The 23612-nt window shown below is 44.1% G+C and overlaps 1 protein-coding gene across 7 annotated transcripts in view; it reads right to left on the bottom strand.

Annotated features, from left to right (window-relative positions):
• Positions 1 to 23612, bottom strand: part of tenm2a (teneurin transmembrane protein 2a) — a 201802-nt gene that overhangs the window by 43637 nt on the left and 134553 nt on the right. For 5 of the 7 annotated variants that reach the window (XM_027282406.1, XM_019273981.2, XM_027282412.1 and 2 more), the window contains exons 4-6: positions 21017 to 21223; positions 13229 to 13460; positions 3623 to 3861 (exon numbers count right to left, since the gene is read on the bottom strand). In XM_027282406.1, coding sequence (XP_027138207.1) covers positions 3623 to 3861; positions 13229 to 13460; positions 21017 to 21223 — 678 coding nt within the window. The remainder of the gene's footprint in view (positions 1 to 3622; positions 3862 to 13228; positions 13461 to 21016; positions 21224 to 23612) is intronic. The other 2 variants (XM_027282425.1, XM_027282429.1) reach the window with 1 other exon arrangement.

The following is a 23612-nucleotide window of genomic DNA, read 5'->3' as shown; positions in this document are numbered from 1 at the left end:
CCCTCTGTCACACTCCCTCTGTTCTCTGCTCGCTGTGATCAATTAGGAGACATTAGTCCCACAGATATTCCAGGTGACAGAACCTCAGGAGGCCACGCTCTCCTTCATCTCTCCTCCTTCTGCCTCCCCTCAGTTTCTCCTCTCCACACCTGGCTGTCACTCCTGCTCCTCCTCCCCGTCAGCTCCCTTTTCTTTTCTCGGCAAGTGCAAACAACACACCTCGCCCCCACCTGCTCCCCTTTCCTCGGCACCCACACACACACACACACACCCACACTTCAATCTCGCACTCTCATCCCTTGCGGAGCCGACAGTGACATATCAGCCTCAGCCCTCCTCTCCTCCGTCTCTCCAGTCATCTCTGCTCCTTTTCCTCTCCCCTTTATGTTCTGGCTACATGCTGACAGTGACGCATCTCCCTTCTTCCCCTCTGCCCTCTCTGCTCCAACTCTATTCCACCCCTTTCTTTTTTTTTCCTCTCCCTTCGCCTTCCTCTATCTCGCTCTCTCCAGGTTGCCGTTCACAATGACGGACCTGTCTTCCCTCCTGTATGCCAACCGTTCACCTGTATCCTAGCAACCACCTCTCCTTTGGCTCTGATGCTCCATGCGGAGCAAGCAAACAAGACGCCGGGGGAATGAAGAACAAGCACTCTCGTTTATCCTCCTCCCTCCATCCGTTTAGTCATTCCTTCACATGTAAAGAGGAGGCAATACTCCGCTGGAGTTGGGAGCTAAATGCTTTTAACTGAAAATGTGACTATCTGTCCCCCACATTCAAATGAACGCTCTGTAACTCATACAAACAGACATTTATGTACAGAAATGCACGGACGCACACAGCTGCACATGTTTCTTGCATGTTGCGCATCTATGCGTGCGTCCTTATCTCATCCCCATGGCTCCATTCTAACAGTAGGACACAGTGAATAAGCTTCAAAGTGATACCGTCTACCGTGCTCCTGAAGCACGCTGAGCCCTGCCTTTCTAAAAAAAGGTTCCCATTGTGAATGCATGCGTGCGACTGTGTTTGTGGAAGATTGTCGAGCGGGTTTGCGAAGCTTTACTCGTGGTCTCGAGAAATAACAAAGAAACAAATTTGTTTGAAGGCCTCAAAGCCTCTCGCAATCATACACGGACATTGTTGCACACGAATCTTGTAGGTTGTTCTCAGGGAAGGAGTACTCACATATACACACATACACGCACACACACACGCACGCACGCACAAAAAAGTGAAAAGTGCTGTTCATGCACATGTGTCCCGGTGTAATTTATGAGTGGGCTCCTGGGCGGACGCCTCAGAGGGGTCCTCTTCACGCTGCATGGCTCTGGGTGCTCTGCACAATCCCCCCAGTGAATACGGGGCTCTCTCACACACACACACACCTACATAGCACACAAACAAGGTACTGCAAAAATCCCCCTTATGAGCAGTGAACTCTTCCGACTGAAACTCGCTGCACGATTAACGCTACAAAAAGCTAGGTAAACACAAGGGTTTCAGGCTTGGCAGCACTGCTACAGCTCTGTTCAGCACGGAGAAAACACCGGAGCAAAACATTTCCTTACAACAGCTGAAAAAAACGAGGGCCCTACACTTAGCAAAAGTAATAATAACAATGAAATATTATGTCAGCCTCGTTCAGCTTAGTGAATTATAACCAGTCGCACAATTACGTTTGGTGGTAAAGCACAGACGTTTGGTCTATAATAAAACGGTAAATACAAAGAAAGTGGAGCTTAAAGGAAAACGTATTAGCTGCCCACTCGCAGAATTCATCCATTCAAATAATAAATGCAAGATTATACAGTGTATTTACACTTCACTGTGATAGCATGCCTTTAAGCTATAAATAAAGTAAGTTTCTTAGTATGGGTAACAAGCTCATTATTAAGACAGACAGGCACTTTTGTTAACAAGTTGTACATATCTGGCAAGTACCCAGATGGTGCACTAACACTGATGTAGTGGTAAAATAATGTAGAGAAGGCAAAGCAATTATGTTCACAGAATAGACAGAATTATTGAATAATTGTCCTAATTAGTTTCTTATTTAACTTAAATCCGCTTAATATCATTAACAACTATATGTTCTGTGATGAAAACAAATATTTGTGTCGTTACAGCCCCGAGTGAACTCTCCTGCTGCTAATGAAGTAAGATGGATAAACTGGAGTTTTTTTTTTTGTTTTTTTTTGGGTTGGTTCTATGCTCCATTACATCCCTGCCCTCAAGTATCTACGGGGAGGTGTTTGTGAACTTTGCGGTAGTTGCGGCCCTCCTTCCTCTCTCCCTACTTCTGTTTTTTGCGCCTCCATATGTGGCTGTCCAGCGCAGTGTGACCGCGCAAAGCTCAGGAGAGGATGGATCTATCTCTGTGCCCCTGGCGAGGGGCCTTGATCTGCTCTGGAGGACACACACCACTCTCAAGGGCACTCTGAGGGGATGCACAAAAGCTCACACACACACACATACACACAAAAACATGAACACAGGGGACAGACTTGAGTGCACATATGCAATTTGGACACATCCAGGCGAGCAAGCTGCGTGAAGTCCGCTTACACACATACACACTCGCTATGAATGGATAGATGGATGGTGATGTATATAAATAAATATATATATATAAATTTATAAATAATGTAAAATTATATTAATAATGCATGTAGAGGCGATAAGAGGGTTGCTCTTTCTGCTGATGCCACTGTTTCCTCACATCCCCCCATCTGTTGAGTCTGGTCTCTGGGGTAAGAGGCCAATCAAGGGCTCAGTGACACATCTGCCTCCTCACACACACTAAAAAAAGACGTGCACACACACACACACATTAAAACATATACATACATTTTGCTCTTTCTGCTCTCTGCTGTCTATCTGACACACACACGGGCACACAGGTCTGCATACTCTTGTCCAGTGAATGAGGTCAAGAAGGAATAAAAAGCCTCACCCACACACACACACACACGCCCACACACTCAAAGCAATGCTCTCTCACGCTGCTTCACAGAGATCCACCTGTAGCCATCAGGATCTCAGGTGCTTTGTAAGTGCTCTCCTCGGAGTATCTGCCATTCCTTTAAGTGTAACTACAGCACATTGGCTGCAATTCAGACAAAAAACATCCACTTCCCTGTGGGTCTTTTAGGATTCTTACCTTGAATGATACCTGCTCAAGTAAAGAGCCCCAGCGCGCAGGGGTTTATGTGTCTTCCTGTACATCTGACTGGTTGTTTACCGATGCTCAGTGGAGGCCACAGGTCCTGCTGAGTCTGATTTTGACATTTTTGGCGACAAAGCTTGCGTCTCGAAAAATCTGCTTTGTGTGTATAATGAGCCGTTAGCTTGACACCTTTTTTTTTTGTAGTGGTCTCGGATGAATACATATAGGAGCAAAGTTCATGTTTTGTGGGTCAGGGCAAAACAAACAGGGCTAACCGACCTGAAATAGAAGAGTTATTTATGTGTGACTAAGCATGTGTTCATTCACAGGTAGCTCTGGTTCACTTTACCCGACATTTTATTGGCCGCGTGTGTATGTTCTCATGAAATGAAAACCCTCTAATTAAAACAAAATGTAATTAATCCTCCTCATGAATTAAATGTGTTCACTTACCGATGAAGTAGGACAGTAGGATGGCCAGCAGGGCCGCAGCTGCGATGGCTGTCACCGCGGCACATTTCCAGCTGCAGTACTTGGACGGCTTCTTTAGTTTGAATGCTGAGCGGGAGAAGGTGTTTCTGGGTAACAGGCGAGGGGGAGGAGAATACACCGTTCCCGAGGTTAGAGGGTAACCGGGGGAGGAGCTACTGAAGAGCGGAGTGGTTCCTGACGACGTCTTAAACAAGAAGTGCCTGAAGAGAAGAAACACAGGAGAGAAAAGGTCATCATTACTTGATTTGGGTGGTAAGAAAATGATAAAAAAGCAACTCTCAGCGGGAAGGTAACTATGGAGCAGATACACCAATCTATTACCCAACCAGGGTCCAGATGACAGGGTCACATATGTGCAAGCTTCTGTCCAATTTCTCTTTCCGATGAACCCTTCCTGACATATGGGTTTGAACATTCTTGAACTGATTGTGTCTCCAATTCAGCCCGTTCCAGTCCAAGGTCTCTTTTTAACCTCCACCTGCTCTACTCCTTTTTTTTCATCCTCCCTCGCTTCGTCTCCGTTTACCCCACTTACGATGTGCCTCGTTTCTGCTCTCAACGGCTGCAGAGGATCACTGCTGTCCCCCTTTTCCTGTTCTCATTGCCCCAGTAGGGTCAGAGCTCAGAGAGAGGATAATAGAAGGATTTGAACCATCATCCTCTGCTCATATTACCCATTATCCTCTGCTAGCGCTGCACCTGCTCACCCAACACGCCATCCCCCTGCCCTCCTTTCATTCACGTTGCCCTTCGTTTTTTCTTCACCCTGCTGTTACTCCTTAAGACCCCCCCCCCTCATCCAAGGTTTTTTCTGACTTGACCTTGAAAGGACATCTATAAGACTGCACCTGAAGAAACTTCTCAAGGACTCTCGCGTGGACCTTTGTGACATCTTTTGCAATACACTGAAAACACACACACAGGGAATGAGGAGCTGCCCCTATGCAGACACCAGGTGGTACGACAGAAGAAAGCCCTCAGGTGAGTGTGACAGATCAGAGGAGGCGAGGTCACACCATTGCCTCAAAGATGACTGAGGAGAGGGGAGCTTTTGTCTCCCTGTCTTTGTGCAACTTGCTTGTTTGTGTGTTTTTTGTGTAGGTGTACCATGCTCTGGTACTTCTTTGTCAGCATCTGACCTTGGGAGTGAGGACATATCTGTACAGAGACGACATTTTGTCTGGTCTTTACTTCTACAAAACACTGCATGAATGCCTGGGCCATGATGTTGGGCATGTTTGTAATGGGAATGAAACAAGTCATTGTACAAATAATACTAAGATCTTTGCAACAAAGCAAATCTGAAGGTACAAAAAGTAAAAGTACGGTAAAACGGAAAGTGAGCACATTTACAGTAATGTACGGATAATAATAACTCACTGTAGACAATGTACAGCCTTGAGTGTGTGTGTAACTACGGTAGGTCAAAGCTGAACAGGGAAATCAGCTGAAATCTCGTCTCAAATGAAGAGAAATTAAAAGAAGCAATTCAAAACAGCAGCACCTGGACACCTGGATAACGCTTATGTTGGGTATTCCCAATTGCTTAATTAATTAACTTAATTATAAAAAAACCCATCAATTTAGGCTGCCAAAACTTGGATCCAAAGATTTGTTGACCGTTGAGGACTCATTAATCTAAAGTTAATTATTTACTGCTAGCTCTTAGTTAAAACCGATGCCAAGTTTAGCCTGCTAAAACTGACTAAAGTCCTTTAATGTGCTGTTTGAATGTCAAAAGATGTACTGTGATGTCTAAGTCACACTTTGCATGTTGTGTTTTTTTTGTTGTTTTTTTTTGGTAAGTAAAGCATGGGCTACTTTTATATCTGAACATGACAATCCGAGATATTTTGTTTTGTCTGTCTGATGGTATGCATTGCTTCATCCACCTTTAGACCCAACATTATAGGTTGCTATTGATTTGATTTATATTTGAGTTAATATCAGAATTTTAAAAGTATATTTTTTGGGCCTTTTATGGATAGGATAGCTGAAGAGAGACAGGTGGAATGACATACAGTAAAGGGCCGTCCGATGCGGGATTCGAACCAGGACTGTAGCCTCTACACATGGGGTGCCTGCACAACCCACTACACTACTGACCACCACTGAAGTTTTACATTTTTGAGCTTTGAAGGACATCAGTCCGAATGAATAGGCTGATCCAAGCATCCAAGTCATCGATGTTAAAGTCAAAGTCAAGTTCTTTTCTTTGTCAAGTGGAGTTAAATGGAGTCTAAGGTCAACAGATTTGTGACTCAAGCCGCCTAGGGTCTAAGACATGTGACTCGGCTCTGGCACTAAGTCAGACAGAGTCCTCAAAGTGTGTGTGCACAAATCTGTGTGGGTGCTCAGTTCTCTAATCGCTTTTATTCGGACTAGTCTATTAGGACCAGTAATAATTGCTGCATCTAGATGATTTCTATTTAAAATCATGCTTAACTGCACTTTACTGCGGGTCTCCTTTTAATGTCTTTAATAACTGCTGTTTCATAACTGTGTCTGTACATGTGTCTGCTCATCTAAAAACAGTTGGTGAAAACAGGTGATGTGCTCAGAGCATGAAGATTTGGCTTGGGAGCACCGTTCCGCTCTCTATCAATTATTCAGCCAGTCTGTGCTCTCTGTTCCTTTCTTACTCTCTCATCATCTCATGCCACTGATTGTTAGATTGGTATCCTGCTGGATTCTTCTCCTTCTTACCCTCCTCCACCTCTTCCCTCCTCCCCCCTTTACCTGTCAGGTACGCTGTGTGACGCAAAGGAAAATAGGGAAAAAGAGAAGAATGTGGGGGAGAAAAAAAAAAAACCTCCCCCTCTAGACGGATAGAGGCTGAAAGAGCACAAGGAGATGGCACGCAAAGAAATACAAGGTTACTGTCTAAAAATACCAGCCTCTCAGTGTCACAGCCATCAATTTTAATATGCCAGCATAAATCCACGTGCTCCCAAATGCAAGAACAAGCGTTTGCATGCACGTGTATATGCGCAAACATACACACTCCAAGGTCAAGCAGCATGCTTCAACTCATTTTCACAGGCACTGATGTGCTCTGTGATGGCGAGGCCAGCAGTAATTAATTACAATGGCCCTAATGCATGTGTAAATGCAAGGAGAGCGAATTACTTGCATTCCATGTGACACAATGTATACGATTTACTGTGCTGGTCTGTATTTGAACGTGGGCACTGAATTAATTTGATTCCCTTTCCCTTTGCTTTGTTGTTTGTGTGCAGAAGCTCCACTGTGAGCTTGGTGTGGGATGGGAATATGTCTATGGGCCATACTAATTACGAGTAGGAATGGAAAGTGTCTAATGTGCTCTGGGGAGGTAATTGACATTGATTTATGTTGCGGAGGACTATGGAGGGGTTCTATCATAGCAGGCAGCCGGCAATCACAACTCTGTATCATTAGGCTGGGGTGTGTGTGTTTGCTTGTATGTGTGTGAATATTGTGCGATTTTTGACAGTGGTCCAGCATGGAAACGTCACACATAATTAGAGAAAGCTGACAGAGACCCCCCTCTTCCTACTCCTTGGTCTAAGCTGCCAGTAGCGGTAGCCCCCCTCCCCGCCCCGCTCCTCAAGTCTAACCATTACTACCTCGCTGTCATGCATCCTGTCTTACACATGCACACGCATACATGCAGAACAAGCAAGCACTAACTCAACACACTGACACACATTTGCACAGGCTCCGACACAGGTGCCCACCCACACACACACACAAAGCAAAGAACAAAAAAAATGATGCAGGGTTTTTCTTTCACGAGATTGGCCCCGTAAGTGCTACCAAACATTTCATTTGCATCCTCACGGAGCAGAAAGTGACATAAGAGAAGGATGGCTGACGGAGAGGGAGGCTATAGATTAGAAGACAGACAGAGAGCGAGAGAGGAGTGGGAGGGTGGGGTGTTTTCAGTCCATTTCAACCCCGCTCCCCATTGAGAGAAAAGAGGACCTGGACAATTAACCACAGAACAGAGAGCATGCTGGGTAATTAGCAAGAAGTCAAAGCTCGCATTCCCCTTGAGGAGAAACGGACGGGCGTGTGCACGCAAGCACACGCGCACACACTCTTTTCGTTTTCTCAGCACTCGCAAACATGTGGTTGCTTAGGATAGCACTCTGAAAATCATCATCAGAGGTAGAGAACAATTAACGGAGGTCGAGTCGGTATGGGGGTGAGTAAAGAACGGTCAGATCTGAGAAAGAAACAAAAGCAGCTCCGGGAGTCAAGGATGCTGAAGGATTGCGTCATGAGAATTGTTCCCTGCTACAATTGTAGGAAACAATAATGGGCAGATGGATACAGTATAATGGGCGTTTATTTGCCGTGTGTTGCTGTGAAGATGGACGTGGAAAAATTCTGAGGCCGAGTGATAAAAAAGCAAAAATATACAAAATCTCTTTTTAACTATCCAGATTTTCTTCTCTTTACAGGAACAGTTCACCCCAGTGGCACTGACTACATTTGAAGTGGTAAGTGAAAAAGATGATCTTCTGCATGCAATTTTCTTAATACTTAAATTTGTTTGTGGATTTCCTGCAGTGTTTGTTAGTGAAATTGCCCCACCGTGCCTGAATACCACTGCTAACGTCAGAGGAATTTATTACATTTTTGTAAAATATAATCTCAGGCTTATGAAGCTTCAGGGAAAACTAGCAGTGGCGTGGCGGTACATTACACGCCAAAGGCCACGTTTTTAATGAGTGAGGCGATTGTTTAGACCCTCATCAGTTAGATGAGGAGTGTCTGATCTGATTAACGTCAGCAAGTGATTGATCGATTGATCACACTGTACGCTCGCTTCACAGTAATTAATCAAATCAGCTGTTGCTGTTGCAATGTCGACTGAAGGTAGTTTTCTAATCTGCATAGGACTGTATCTATAAAATATCGACAAGTTTATTATGAAAAATCGGGTAAAAATGAGCAGTGTACTCAGCTCCAGGGCGGTGGGGGCGTGTCCGCTGAATGTGCTGGAAATGAACTAATCTCTATCTCTCTGCTAGGGGTGCAGGGGTATGTTCAGGGTGGCCTCAGCGTGTCATCGAGCCACCCTTTAGGACCGCCCACAAAATCCTGGACTGAAAACTGGTGAAAAACGGTTTGAACCTCTAACTCCACGTTTTAGCAACTATTTTCCAACATATTTAATGTATTCTGAAAGAAATCTCGGAATTGCCTCTACACAAACATTTCCTACTTTAATGGGCTAACTAAACGAGAAGTTAGAATTTAAAGCTGTCAACAATTATAGGACAAGTGGACAAAGTCCATCTTCTGATAAAAAAAATCACGTGATATGATCAAAAGCTACAGAACACAGCTTTTAAATGGACCTCGTGGCGGGATTGTTTTCTCAACGGCTGTTTCCAAGGTCAACAGAAACTGTGTTTTTTATCTGGCTGACATTTATATCAACAGCATTCTCTGTATACAATATGAATGTGTCAACAAGTCAAATCGTTTTTGTGCTTCATTACACTTTAAAATGAACCCCTGAAACAAGAGGCTCTGCATAATAATAGTGGATATATGAATGCAATATATTTGGTTAATCAACCTTGCATAGAATAGTTCTCGTATGCAAATTAAAGTGGTTGTTACAACGCTGGGCATGAGTCTTTTTTTTTTTTTTCTGTAGCCAACTTACCCCTCTTCTTCTCCTCCACCTGCTGTGGTTCCTACAGGTAGCATCTCCGATTCTGTCCCCACAGTAATGCATTTGAAAGTAACCTATAGTGCCCCCCTTGCCTCTTTGTCTCTCTCTTTCTCTACACCACCCCACACCTCTGCTGCTCCTTCCAGATAAATTGAGATGCTGCAACCCTCTCAGTGATCTTATTTCTCCCCTAGAGCTGTGGCCCACAGCAGAGCGAGCAGGGGGATGCAGGGGAATGTCCTGAGATCACAGAGAGAGATTGAAACTGGCAACAGCCAGCCAAGAGGCTCCGAGGGACCGATTGGAAATCAGGTGCTTTTCTCGCAAAAAAATGCTGCAACACATGCGCACAAATGTGTGCTCGCATGCGCGCAGAGAAAATGCATTCTTTTTGTCTGTGTCTGGCTCAGACACACACATGCACACACAAACATACACACACACACATACACACACAGTGGCACCAGCCATCTACAGTCATTTATCTCACACCGGTAAATGTATCCATGTTCTACGGGCCCCAATCTCCCTCCTCTGCCTTTCTATCTTCTCTCATACACTCTCCCCAAAACAATCTCCTTCAATCACCACCCCTCTCCATTTCTCTCCCTCTCTCTCCCTCTTTATCTTTCCCTTTTCTACCGTAAACCATTCCTTTCCATTCCCCCCCTCCTCCCCTCTCTCTCTCTCTCTGCCAACTTATATTTCTCTGCTATATCACCCCCTAACCCCCCTGTCGTCTGTGTCTATCTCTCTCTTTTTCTGCCAGTCATTCGAGCCCTGGGGTGTTCTTAGGTGATCAATCTTCATCCTCTCAGCACTGTCACACTATCAGGTCAAGCCAAAACACACACATACGCATGCACACACGTACTCGCGCACACACATTTGCTATAATCAGTGGGCAACAAATGCCAAGATTTACATATGATTCCAGTGGGGAGCAGTCGGAGTCAAAGGAAACACACATGCTTGGATGCAAACATAAACGCACATCACACACTCCCTCCGGCGCATGTGGACGTGTGCTCATCATTTCCTAACTGCCTGTTATAATGAGCCGGAGGACGGGCTTTGCCAGTGCGGGGATGGTGTGACTCTCTGGCTGTGCCTGGCTGGCTCTGACCCAGTCACGAGCTCCAGCAGCTCCAGCCAGCCAGCCCACCCAGCCTACGCCACAACCAGGCACAGAGAGGAGGGCCCAAGCTGGGCTGGAGGGTGGAGCTGGAAACTCATCTCTGGGCTCCTTTCACTGCGACAGGCTCTGAGCCATGCCCAACCCCACCACCTGAACATGACCAAATACTGGCACTGCAAGGCCTCAACAGCGTGTGTGTGTGTGTGTGCGTGTGTGTTGTCTGTCTGAATCTTTAAAGATGGCACTCACAACACCTTCTGTGAAAAGATTTATAACTTTATTTTTGTAACCCTAAATCTCACCAAAGAGCTGCAAGCGGCAACAAAAATGTCCTCTCTCTCCTCAAACTATGTTATGGCATTTGCATCACCATGGCAACACAGGTCTAGATAAGCAATTGCGACTGAAAACAGCTTCTATTTAAAGGCGTTCTGGTTCAACACCGTGCTTCTTCTTACCCATCATGCATACCGGTGCGATGCATCAGCACAGGTTAAGCATAGACATGAGATCAGTGGGGCTGAATTAAACATGGCCAGGCCTCATAAATACTGCACAGGGCCGGCACTCTGGGGAGCTTATCCGGGACCATCAGAGCTAGAAGCCCCAGCGCCCAGCAGGAAAAACACAACTACAGCTTGCAGAGTAAATGCTCAGAGAGCGGGTGTGTGCATGCTTGCAAGCATGTAGGCGTTGTCCCTCTCACTGCATGCCTCATGAATAGTAATACCCTGCATGAATGCTCTGTTTGCTTGGTAAGTGTTCTTTGTATACTGGCAAAAGCGCATGTGTAGGGTGTGTGAAATGGTTTGTATTTCCTGCTCCCTCACTCCAGGTTGCAGGCATAATAGCTTTGGCACATGGCAGCTTTTTGTATGCATTATGCTTGGAGATGAGGCAGAGAACGTATTTGAGTAGCATGCACTTGAATCAGAGGCCAAGAGCAATTTTCCTTTCGGTTAAGCCATTCATATATTGGCTTCCAGTGATGAAGGAGAGACTCTCAGTGACACTCATTATATTCTTTGTTATTGTGTTTGCTCAGTGAAATAAAAACTGAAGCTTTCATGAGATGACAAATGCCAAGCTAGTGGGACAATCAGAACGCTCAGATTTCTTACTTATGATACTTATGATATACAAACCTGCAAGTGCAACTACTGTATTTGTCTGTATTACATTTGACCTACCTCGCATTGGTAAGAAAAGTGAAAACTAATTAGTGTATCCGCCCTGTGATTTGGATCTGCTCTACTAAATAATGGATTCTTCCTTGGCCCATTCTACACCCCCCCCACCAAGCTACATGAAAATCAAGCCAGTAGTTTTTTCCGTAATCCTGCTGAGAAACAAACAAACAGCATCCTCAAATTGGTGGAGGTAATTATAATAAATATTTGCTAAAAAAAAAAAAAGTATGCAGGTCTCTTAATGACAAATCTGTTCAACTATTTCCCATTCCTGAAAAGTTTATGTCTTCTACCTAATATCTTATTGCTGGAAGGATGTTGAGAAAACAATTAAAAAAATTTAAAAAACAAAATTGGTGGGAAAGACAATTATGGATGTCTTAAAAATCATAACTAAGAACACTGCTAATTCCAATAAAATCTCCATGATGAGTGGACTTGCTTGCAGTGATAAAGTAAATAGCTTGGAGACTGTGGTAAACTTTGACACTCGAATGCTCGAATGTGTGCTTTTAAACCAGTTGCCAGTCAATTCAAATTTCTTTTTTTGACCATCTTCTGCTTTTTCTTCATTCAAGTTTTGTGAATACAGCGTGGCAAACTGGAGCTGTGCAAGATGTTTTAATTTTCAAGTCAGAAAACTTGTTTACCAATTTGAAACCATCATGACAGTGCTGACCTTTGAAAAACATGGAGAGCTGTAGATCATTTTAGTGCAAACTTCGCCACAACTAAGGCAGCATTTGCATTCGGTGGAAGAAATACATTCAAAATAAACAGAAAATAACATTCGGTGGAAGAAATACATTCAAAATAAACAGAAAATAAGCAGTTATCATGTTATAAATAGTTAACTCATAGTTTGCCAGCTAAGCAGACTGTATGTTACCAGCTGGCTTGCCAGCCTCAGTAACCTGTGAACTAACCTCAGAAGTACATCTCCAAGCTTGGAGCACTATCTATTCTAAGATATATATATTTTTTCTTGAGCTTTATTTTACAGACACAGCTTGAAGAATGACAGGAATGTGGGGAGAGAGAGATGGTGAATGACATGCGGGAAAGAGCCACAGGTCAGATTCGAACCCTGGGCAAGGACTGAGCCTTTGAGCTAAAAGACACCCAGAGCACTATCAGTTCTGCAAGGAAATGTGAATAAATGTTGCCTCTTTCTTTAAGATCAAGTAATAATTCACGTTTTTTTTTGTGCTTTTTTTTCCTGCTTTACACTGTGATTTTCTCCAAGGTGACTGAGAAGATTGCCTTCCTTCTGGTGCCTAATGACAAATTCTCTGAGTGCGTGAACAGTTCTGTATCAGGGCTACATCCTCCTCAGCTCTTATTTTCTCTCCTGGCATTTCTTTCACCATCACTGACACCATCATTCCAAGCTCAGAGGAATGGTGTAAAGGCAGCTTTGCTCTGACCTTTCATTACTTACTATTGATTACCCAAGGCTTATTCCACCGCTGTGCTTACTGTAATGGGCTCCAGATATCAGTGTTAGGTAAACATGTCAACTGTGAAAACAGAAGAAAAAATAGTCATGGGAACATATTTCTGACCTGGTCTCCAGTGGGACATTACTGTTGAGGACCCAGCTGTCTTGCAGCTGGACCGACTCCGGGGTGGTTGGCCCGTCTCCAGTGCCCGGAGCAGGGGCATGAATGGGGTTACGCCCCCCTCTCAGGGTGTTTCTGTTCAGGCTGTTGGCAGACTGGTGGGATAAGGTGTGGTGGTTGTGCGGAGGGGGCAGTGGAGGCCGTAGTGTGGACTGGCTGTGGTGGTTGGCAGCCCCTGCAAGAAGACAAACAGAGAGAGGAATTTAAGTGCCACATTTCTTTTTCAGATGGAAGGACTGAAGAGTTTCATTCCAGAATGCTATAAAACCAAATGTATGATGCAAATGTTATTGGACATAATTTGATGTTTATTTGTCAGCGTGGCATAGCAAGAAGGAAAACCTTTTCAGCCAGCAAATAACTTCATTAACATTCCATCATGTGCTACTTTTGTGTCGGCAATCGCTTCGTCAGACTAGGTGTCATATTTTCCAAATGGTCGATAACTTTATTTTAGAAGGAAATTCCAGCTAAATAGATACATGAAATTTGATAATCATGTTTTCACATTTTTCCTACTTTTTTGTCCGTCTTATTTTTAGATAATTCTTCCGCTCTTGCTCCTCTCTCACTTTCTCCGTCTTTTCTTTTTTTTTTTTCACAACTAAGAGAAAGTGTGTGTGTGTGTGTGTGTGTGTGTGTAAGCAGTATCAGAGCACTCTGCACAGCGTGTGCCCTCATCTCTCGCTCTCAGACTTGGGGGAACATGTCAGCTAGAATCCAATACCAGCCCTTCCAACACTGAGCTAATGGACTGTTGAGTGAGAGAGCTGAAAAACAAACCCGGATGACTCAGACAAGAACACCCATTCACACATCACCTTTCTGGCTCTCTCTCTCGCTCTCTCTATGAATCAGCGGAGGATTTGAGCCAGTCTCGAGCATGTGTGTGTGTGTGTGTGCGTGTGTGGTTTTGTACAGAAAAATCAATAAACCAAATATTATATAGCATAGAAGAGCCTGACACAGTTCAGTCCCTTCTTATGCATTTGCATACTTCTTCCTCACACACTGACAGGTGCTCGTACTCGAGAAGCACGGCTAATCTCATGATTAATAAAAATAAAAACGTCACAACAAACCGTCCACACCTTTATTCGAATACTGTGAATTATTGCACAAATATTGTTCTTGATGTTTCACTTGGCACGACACACAGAGTACTGTCATCGATGCAACCTGCCGCCCTTTCATCATTACTTTACACGTCTAAAGATGGAATGCATCATAATGACCGCGTTTGTTTGCACATTGCTTTCCTCCCACTGATCAAAGGAAGGAGTAAGCGCACGTATGCACATATACGTGAGAAAGGTGAAGACAACAGAAGCAACTGCTTTGTCAAGCCGCGCGATCACACTTGCCCTCCTGTCGTCTCCTCTCGAATTAGATAAGAAAACAAACGGTGAGCGAGAGGGAGAGATACGAGTCGGTGTGTCACGTTCTCCTGTCCGATTTCTCTGCTTCGATATTTTGTCAGCGAGGAAAACAGCACAGACACTAACATAAGGCCAAAACAGACACACACAGCAACCACCTCGCAAGTGTATTTATAGCACTAGGTCTTCTTGCATGATAACTCTCCCCCTTTTTTCTTCCTCCCTCTCGTCCTAGATGGGTGTTAAGAGCAGATAGGGGGCAGTGAGCTCCCTTGCAACTCCAGCTGTAATGGCGACCAGTTTGTAAGGTGACCTGATTCCTCTGCGCCGCCACTGGGACGCAGGTGTCACCCACATGGCCCCCCGAAGAACAGATGCTTGTGAAAGGAGAGAAGAGGGGAAAGAGACGAGAGGAAGATGGAGGGGCCTGACCTCTGCCACGCGGGAGAGACACAAAACATCTGTTTGCACATGCAAAGATGCTCTTGGGAGAAACAGACACACACACATGAGGGCACACACACACTCATATGCAAACATACATGCATGCAGCTACGCACCTGCAGGAAAAAAGACTTGCATCATACATGCAGAGTGAAAATTGATATTAAAGTATGCAGAGGGTTTCTTTACTCTCCTCCTCCTCCTTCTCCAATACAGCCTCATTTCTTCTTGAGGATTGTTTCCCTGTTTTATCTTGCTTCTATTTGCATTTTGTTTTTGTCCTTTGCCCAAGATGTAAAGCACTTTAAGATAAACCTTGTTTGTTAAAAGCACTTTATAAATAAATTTGACTTGACTTCACCGAAATGCCCCTATAAATGTGAAACAGCTCTTACCACACCCCATCTGCATAAATACTTTTATCTAGCAACAATGCACACAACCCAGAGCCATATACGAGGAAGAAATAAGCTCGCATGCACACATGCGGACGTGAACGCAGTCTGAGTAATGCAAAAATAAAAGTAGGCACTCCCATGCTTGCACACTGCCCCGCTGTCTCCCATGTTTAAATCTGCGTACAAAAAATGCACGCGTATCGCCTTTCTTCACTTTCCTGCCATAAATATTGAACACTTTTTTCATTCAAATTCAGATGAATAATATATGGCACACCTTGTATGGATGTTTTTTTTTTTAAGCCTTTAGTTTCCGGTGAACCGTTGTGACCACAGTGTGTGTGTGTGCATGTGTGCAAGTCTTTTCAAGTGTGTGGCTATTTCTGTGCGCGTGAACTCGAAAGGCACCGTACAACGCCGGGAGAAAGCGTATTGTTCAACAGTCCAGACAATTGTTACAGAGGAACTGAGTCATATCCTGTGCTGTCGCAGAGATTCGAATGTACCACATTTTGTAATAAAGATTTTAACATTTCCCTTCAAAGAAAGAGATGAAAATGCTATTATCTATCATCTAGCAGCAAATTCTATTACACGTCGCAAGATAATGTCAAAGAAATGTAAATTCTGAGGAAAGTACTGCTGGTACTTCTATGCATTTACTCTCTTTATACTCTCCTCTGGGATCACCAGAACTGTCATATACTGTCAAAGTTAACGGAGCTAAACTGTTACATGATAGAAAGTGACTGGTTCTTATTCTTCAATGAATCAACATTTGCAGGAAAAAAAAAAACATGGACCAATGTTGAAGCTGAATATACATGGAGCTTACAAAAAAAAAAAAAATCACCCAGCCTTTGGTGGGAGCTCAGAAAAGGCTCTCTAGACATGTTGCAAAATATTTATGATCAGAGACAAAATCGCTTTCTTTTTTTTTCTGCTAGTGCACAGGAGAGTGATGTCAAAGAAAATTCATTCTCATGTAGACTTCAAATCCATAAAAGCAATGCTTAGAGCTTGCCAACACAAGCACACTGAGGAACGGGGGGTCTGCCTGAGTGGTAAGGCCAAGGTACAAAGCAGATTTTTTTTTTTTTTGGTATTTTGGCTGCAGAAACACAAATATGACTAACCACTGGAACAGAGGCAGCGTGCAGTAACGAGTGGGCTGGAGGTAAATGAGTCTAATAAATTAAGATAGGAGACTTAGTCAGATGAGTTGTCCGGTTACTAAAGTACAACCCGCAGGTAGGCTAATAGCAACAACCGTTTTACCAGGAACCCAGTCTGATAAAAAGACAAAACATGCGGCAACGAAATGGAGCAATTAGGGAGCAGCCAAGCAGATCACATTTTATTCCACTTTATCCTTTCCTCCTTTCTTTCCTCCCTCTTTTCACTCGCCAGTGTGAGTAAACAGCGATCATGAAAACATTTTCACAGCACAGCTCTCTGTTTTGTTTTCACAGCCACGTTTTGTGGAGGAGCTCGGAGCCCTTCTGACTGCTGTTGATGCCTGACCCACTTTATTCTGTCCAAGGTCCCCCTGCGACTGGAGAAGTGAGGCGGGTGGGGTGGGGGGACTATAGCTGTAAGCTGCTGGGTTTTGGCTCAGACTAAATCCTGGAAGTTCATTATGTTCGCCAATTCAGCAGGAGCCTCATTCAGCGGAGGAGCATTAGCCTGTCTGCTAACCTGCCTCCCCTGTAAAGCACACTGCGCACACACGCATCAGTAAGAGGCAGGGGCTCGCCACACCATATTAATCTCACAGTGTGCATGTACATGTGTGTGTGTGTGTGTGTGTGGCCAGCTGGCAGCAGGAACCAACCAAGCCAGTTTGTTTTGCAGCCCTGGATAGGCAAACTGTTTATTGACATTTTCTGTGGTTAACACAGAGAAAAGTCGCAGGGCAGGAAGTGCATTTATGTGTGTGTGTGTGTGTGTGTGTGTGTGTGTGTGTGTGAGACAGAAATGCCCATTCAGCAGTTGAAAAGGGATCATTGCAGGGCTCAGCACCCACCCCTCGCTCTCCACCCTCCCTCTGTCCTTCTCACTCCCTCAGCCTCTCCATCTCTTTATTTCACACCCCACATCTCCGCCGCTTCTATCCATCCTTCAGAAAAACAAAACAAACCAAACCTCCGCCGTGGTGCCACCCTCCATTGTTTTCATGCACCTTCTCTCCGAGCTAATCGCTCATGCTTCCCCGTGTTTTAAAGGTGGCATATCCCCCATGTGTGCCGCGCGGTTCATGTGTCCTCTGTCGCAAGAATGTCACATGCCCCTCATTTGTCATTCTTCTCAGAGCTCACAGGCCGAGCACAATGGAAGGAGAGCTCGAGGTGAAACCAAGAGCTACACATAAACACACACACATGCCGACAGACGGGGGGGCTTAATTTGCACATACAAACGCATACGGGAGGCAAAATAGAGATAAAGTTAAGAACATCAATTTACACACACAGGCAAACACACACACACACACACGCACATGCCGCCTCTGCCTTGGCTAGTCATCTCTGTCTAATTAGGAGGCAATAATCCGCTAGAGAAGAGTCATCACATTCAGCCAAAAACAAACAGTCTCCATGAGCAGAAATGCACGTGTGCACGCACAGGAGATGCATTTAAATGCACGCACACACACACACACACACACACACACACCCCACTGTTACGCAAATGTCACCCTTACATAAGCACCATTAGGAAGAATAACATTAGTGCAGAAGTAGGGACCGCGTCTTTGTTGTGTCTTTGTGTTTCTGTAGATTTGTTTCAACAATGCCATTAAACATTCATTGCGTCGGCAGTGACTTGAGGTGGCTTCCCTGGCAGCAGATATCTAGCCACTTTAGAAAAAAAAGAAGAAGCTGGAGCTAAAAATAGTGTAGCATTTCCCATGCATAATGAATGGCCAGAGACAGAGCTAACGCTGGCTCTTTCCAGGAGCGATCTGCTACGCTCCGTTTGGCCGTCTCAGCTCTCCCGGCGTTCCCAGACAGGTGCTCCGAGCCAGACAGTATTCCCATATAAACATTCACAGACCCAATTCCCAGCCAATCCTCTGCAAACAGCGTTCCGTTCCCATTCACCTGTCATGCATCACTAGGAACACAAGTCATGTCTGTCCACCTGTTAGCTTAGGTAATGGTGGACTACTTTACAGCAACACACACACACACACAAACACAAACACAAACACACACACATATATACAAGCAGCATGCAGCTTCCTGAGGATTATCTCGCTGTGGTCAGTTTCTGCCTGGCTTGGTAAGGCTCATTTCCTGCCCAGCGTCCACTCTCTACAGGACCACACAGAAACACACACATCGAGAAGGGCATACACTCTCACAGCGCATGCATAAACTGTCTGCTGGTTATAGGTGTTTTATTTGGTCGCAGCCGTTCCCGTGTCCTCCTACATGCCAGGGTATGTTTATGCGGTGCCAGGCTGCCACTCTAAACTCATTTAGGTCGATTTTAATGGACGCCCAAAGCCAAGGACTCTCTCTGCACCCATTAGATCAGCAAGTCCTGGCTGGGAAACATGGCAATTTGCAATTTCATCTCAATGTTGTTCTCCCTCCATCCAAATATCTCTCTTTCACCCTCTGAGCTCTCATCAGCTCACCCCTTTTTATTCACAATTTTTTTTTTTGTCTCTTTGACTCGCTGTGTCTCCCCTTTCACTCGGCTTTCACCATCTATTTTTATTTTACTTTGAATGTTTTTTTCTCTTTCCCTCTTTTTTTCTGATTTTGTTCATGCAAGATGTCTCATTAAACAACTTCAAAAGTCAAAGTTTGGCTTTTGCTATCTCTGCTCCCATTTGCCTCTTTGCGCCTCTTTTTCTTGCTTCTCGACGTCGGAGCATTTCTTCTTTTCTTTCATTCTTTCTTTCTTTCTTTCTTTCTTTCTTTCTTTCTTTCTTTCTTTGTATCTCCAGCTCGCCGTCTCTGTGTGTTCATGCTCAGCAGAGACTGAAAAGAAGCCCTAGAACAGAAAGTGTGGGTGTATGTGAACAAGAATGAGAGAAAGAGAAAGTGTGCCTGCGAGCCTCACTCTCCCTCTTTGCCAGTGTCTGCCATTAGGGTGTCAGTGGCAGAGTGAATTTATTTGCTGTGCGGTTACTGGGCTAATGATTGATGTTGCCCCAGCAAACAGTAAACCAATTAGAAGGCTGATGTAACGTCATTTTAAAAGCCTCCTAATCACGTTGCTCTTGAACCTGGGACACGGGCCTTCCCTAATGAAGATTTATACTGGATCAAAGGAGAACCTAACGCCATTAACAATAGATTGTATTCCACCAAAAATCACATTAGGACTTCTCTGCCCACCCCCTTCCCTCCCATCAGGCCTCTGCTAAATATATCTGCTGATTACAAGTGCAGATGCACAGAGGAATGGAGAGACAGGGGGGAAGAGGGGGGAAACGGAGGCAGAGAGGGACAGAGAGGCAGAAAGCTGGCTCACAGTAGCTAATTGTTGAGAATAAATGTGTATGCTGATGAACAAACTCATCGCTGCAGATGTGTGTGTGCATGTGCATAAGGGGGAGAATAATTGTTGCAAGGTGCTGATATAAGCACACAGGGCCTGTAACAGCCAACAAGAGAGTGTCCAATGATGAAAGAGAAAGCTTAGGAGCCTGGGAAACTAACTAGTATGTCTTTGCTGCACTGATCCTCCTGCCGGCACTTAAAATTCATCATCTCCTTACCTTTCACTTTCCGGCGGATTATTAATGTCATATGGAAAATAAGTACAAACACACCTACTCGCTGGCAACCAATCTGCACAGTGTAGGGGGTTGCTTTCACTTGCATCATTGTTTTCTGGCGATGGTTGACAAAGGTGGGAGGGTTACATTTAAAAAATGTAATCCATTAAGAGATTACCGATTGTCAGCTCAAAATGTGCTTTTTGTTCCGTGAAGCACAAAAGAAGTTTTCCTGAGATACTCTACGTGGGTTTCTTCGAAAGCAGGTGACATCTTTTCAGCATGAAAGTTTATTAATTTGACATGCAATCGTCAATGTATACCGGATAATATTTTACAATTAAAAAAATATAAATTAATCTGTGAATGATTACAGTTAATGTATTTATTTCCCCTGTAACATAAAAACTTAATATCCAGAAGTGGCCGTGCTAAAAAAAACCCATCTAATCTTAAATCTCTTACTGTATATTTTAAGATCTCTTACAGTGTAAGAATAATTGCTTAAGTCCCTTTGCTTTTATTCCCAGGCCTGCAAACAAATGCTGACTTTGGAGGAATGCAATAAATAAATAAATAAATAAATAAAAAGCAGAAACAAAATGGCTAAAACAAGATGTGACACTAAGTTAAAGCGAAGGGTAGCTGGCATTTCACTGAACAACGACTAAATCAGATCAGGAAATGGACACATGGTGATGGATGACATACTGATGGAATAAAATGCATGAAAGGATAAAAAGGGTGGATGAGAGATGGAAAGCTCTCTTACCCGTGGAGGAGGGCTGGGCACGGAGCATGTATGAGTCATCCGGGTGGGGCTCCAGGTGAGAGTGGGTGGAGTTTTTCTCCAGCAGGGGCACCTGGCATTCCCTGATCGGTGGAGACGGGCCGGGGGAAGGATGGTGGGGGGCGGACGAGGAGGACGGGAGGGACGGGGGGAGCAGTGAGGAGGAAGAGGTTGGAGGGAGTGGGCGACCTGGAGGATGGAGGGAGAGAGAAGGAAGGAGGGGGGAGGCGTTAGACAATACAGATGGTAATGATTGACAGTGATACAGGGGCCTGTTCTGATAACTCAAAATCTATTTAAGCGCTGAGTCACCCAAATGACACAAACCTTTAGTATCTGTAGCCATGCAGGCAGTTTTTAAAGATTTAGCCACAATGGAAGTGAACGGAAATGAAATGAACTCCGAGATCTTTTTATTGGAACTATTTTGTGTCAAATAAATAGTTCCTGTAAAAAGAGTCGACGGCTTGTTCTGAGGAGTATCCAGAAAAAACTGGGGCATTATTTCTGGAAAAAGAATTGCCGTTCAGTCTTTCTTCTCCAATCATTTTTTTCAGGTGTAGAAACTATCTGCATGGCTGGATGTAAATGAGAAAATATTTAGGTGTCTTTGCAAAAAAAAAGCATGAATTCAAAGTTGTAAAGTTTTCACTCGTCAGTAACCTCGCTTCTTGTAACAGGCCCTTTCATCATAACAATGTAAAGCAACTTGGATACAAACACAAACGCTTACTGAGACTGAAGAGACTCGGTATAGAGACAGATTGACACAAAAAGCCTGCAGACCTCCTACATACATTAATGGAGTGACAAAGAGATTTGAAATCTCTGTGTGCACTGCTGGCACAGATCGTCAGATCGTTGCTCATTTTTTAACCAATTTTACATGCAAACATAACTAATTCAGGGACACTACACTCATTTGCATTTTTTGTTCCATCCAGACAACCGTCAAGGACATAATATCTACAACGCTGAGATACTGTCCTGCATCCATCCTACCACTGTAAAAATGAAAGCAAGCCTGTGCTGCTTTTGCTGAAGTGACGATTACAAGATATTCAATTTTAAAATGTTGACCAAATCAGCCGTACGGTGTCGGGAATCAAGCGAGAGTTTTCAATCGTCAGAGGAGGATTGGTGCTATTTCATCCTTCAAATTTCACAGTCTTGTTTAAAATGAAATGGGAGGATAAGACTTTCGCGAGGACCTACATCTATTGTATGCTTGTCCTTTACATGGGTAAGACAAAAGAAAGTTAACAGCCAAGTCTTTAAATAGTGGGAGCCATGGGACGCGTGGACACAATCAGGCTGTCCCATACACCAGAGAGAGAGAGAAGAGAGGGATGGAGAGAATTCACTCGACTCTCCAAAGGTTTGGAATCAAGGACAAAGACAAATCTAATAAATTCTATTTAGAGACGGCTCAAAATATAGAATAATTATGTCTGCCATATTTGTAACTCAATCAATCAACAATATGGTAAGAATGAGGCCACTGAGTCCAGCCAATCCACCGAAGGACTTGGGTTATTACAACTACTAATTAGATAGTCAACCAAAAAGACACTTTGACACACTGATAATCACTTATTTTCTCCTGATTCCACATTCAAAATGATCGCCCCCGGCGTCAGCGATGTTTTTTTTTTTTTTTGAACAGCTGTACAAATAAAACCTTCTTTTTTTTTTTTGTGACACTTCGTCCTTCACCTTCCCAAAGTTAAAATGTAAAAAGGGTGGAGAAAGAACAGCCCGGCTTGTCCCTATTTTTGCATTCTTTCTTTCACCGCTGAAGATTTCACCAGAAAATTGGAGGAGTTACAATGCGCGGCCGTTCAGTAAGTGGCTCCTTCTTTCATCACACCTCTTTTTTTTTGTCACGCCGAACAAAAACAGGCAAGAACAGACGAGGAAAAAGAAAAGCTGTGAGACCTTGAGGAAAAAGACGAGATAGCTGAGCATTCTTCATCATACCATTTCTTTCTTTTATTTTTTTGTCCTTTTCTTACTGTGACAGTTCTTCAGAATACAGATGTGGGGTGATTATAATTCGACAGCATTCACCTTCCCATCACAGAGTATTGATAGAAATCAAAATGTGTAAAGGCCATGATAGATGAGAAGCTTTTTTTTTGCAATATTGCTTGCATCAGGGAAACAGTACCTGGGCGAGGGAAGGGGGAGAATTAATGTAGACATCGTTTAAGAAACAAAGTGGTTGGACGTAGTTGTTGGCAAACTTGAAGCGCATTAATCGTGGAAAATTTGAGTCGTTTGAGTTCATGTACCATTGCGGCTTTATAGAGATATATTTGATAGAAACAGAGGCAGAGTGATGCCTCTGTCCTGTCGTCCAAACTGCCTCAGCTTAGAGCTTTGCGTCATGGAAACCAGAGCTAGGATCGATCCACAGCCCCACGTTAACTACACCCCAGAGAGATTCCAGCCTTGTCTTCTGTTTAGGTATGTGTGTGTGTGTGTGTGTGTGTGTGTGTGTGTCAGTGTGCGTGCGTGCGTGTCCGGTCAATCTCATCAGCGCAAACAGAGAAAAATGGATAAACAATGGCAAAGC

The sequence above is a fragment of the Larimichthys crocea genome, chromosome I, assembly GCF_000972845.2.
Source record: "Larimichthys crocea isolate SSNF chromosome I, L_crocea_2.0, whole genome shotgun sequence".
In the NCBI taxonomy this organism is placed as follows: domain Eukaryota; kingdom Metazoa; phylum Chordata; class Actinopteri; family Sciaenidae; genus Larimichthys; species Larimichthys crocea.
The sequence above is the reverse complement of the archived record's forward strand: the minus strand, read 5'-3'. Positions and strand labels throughout refer to the sequence as shown.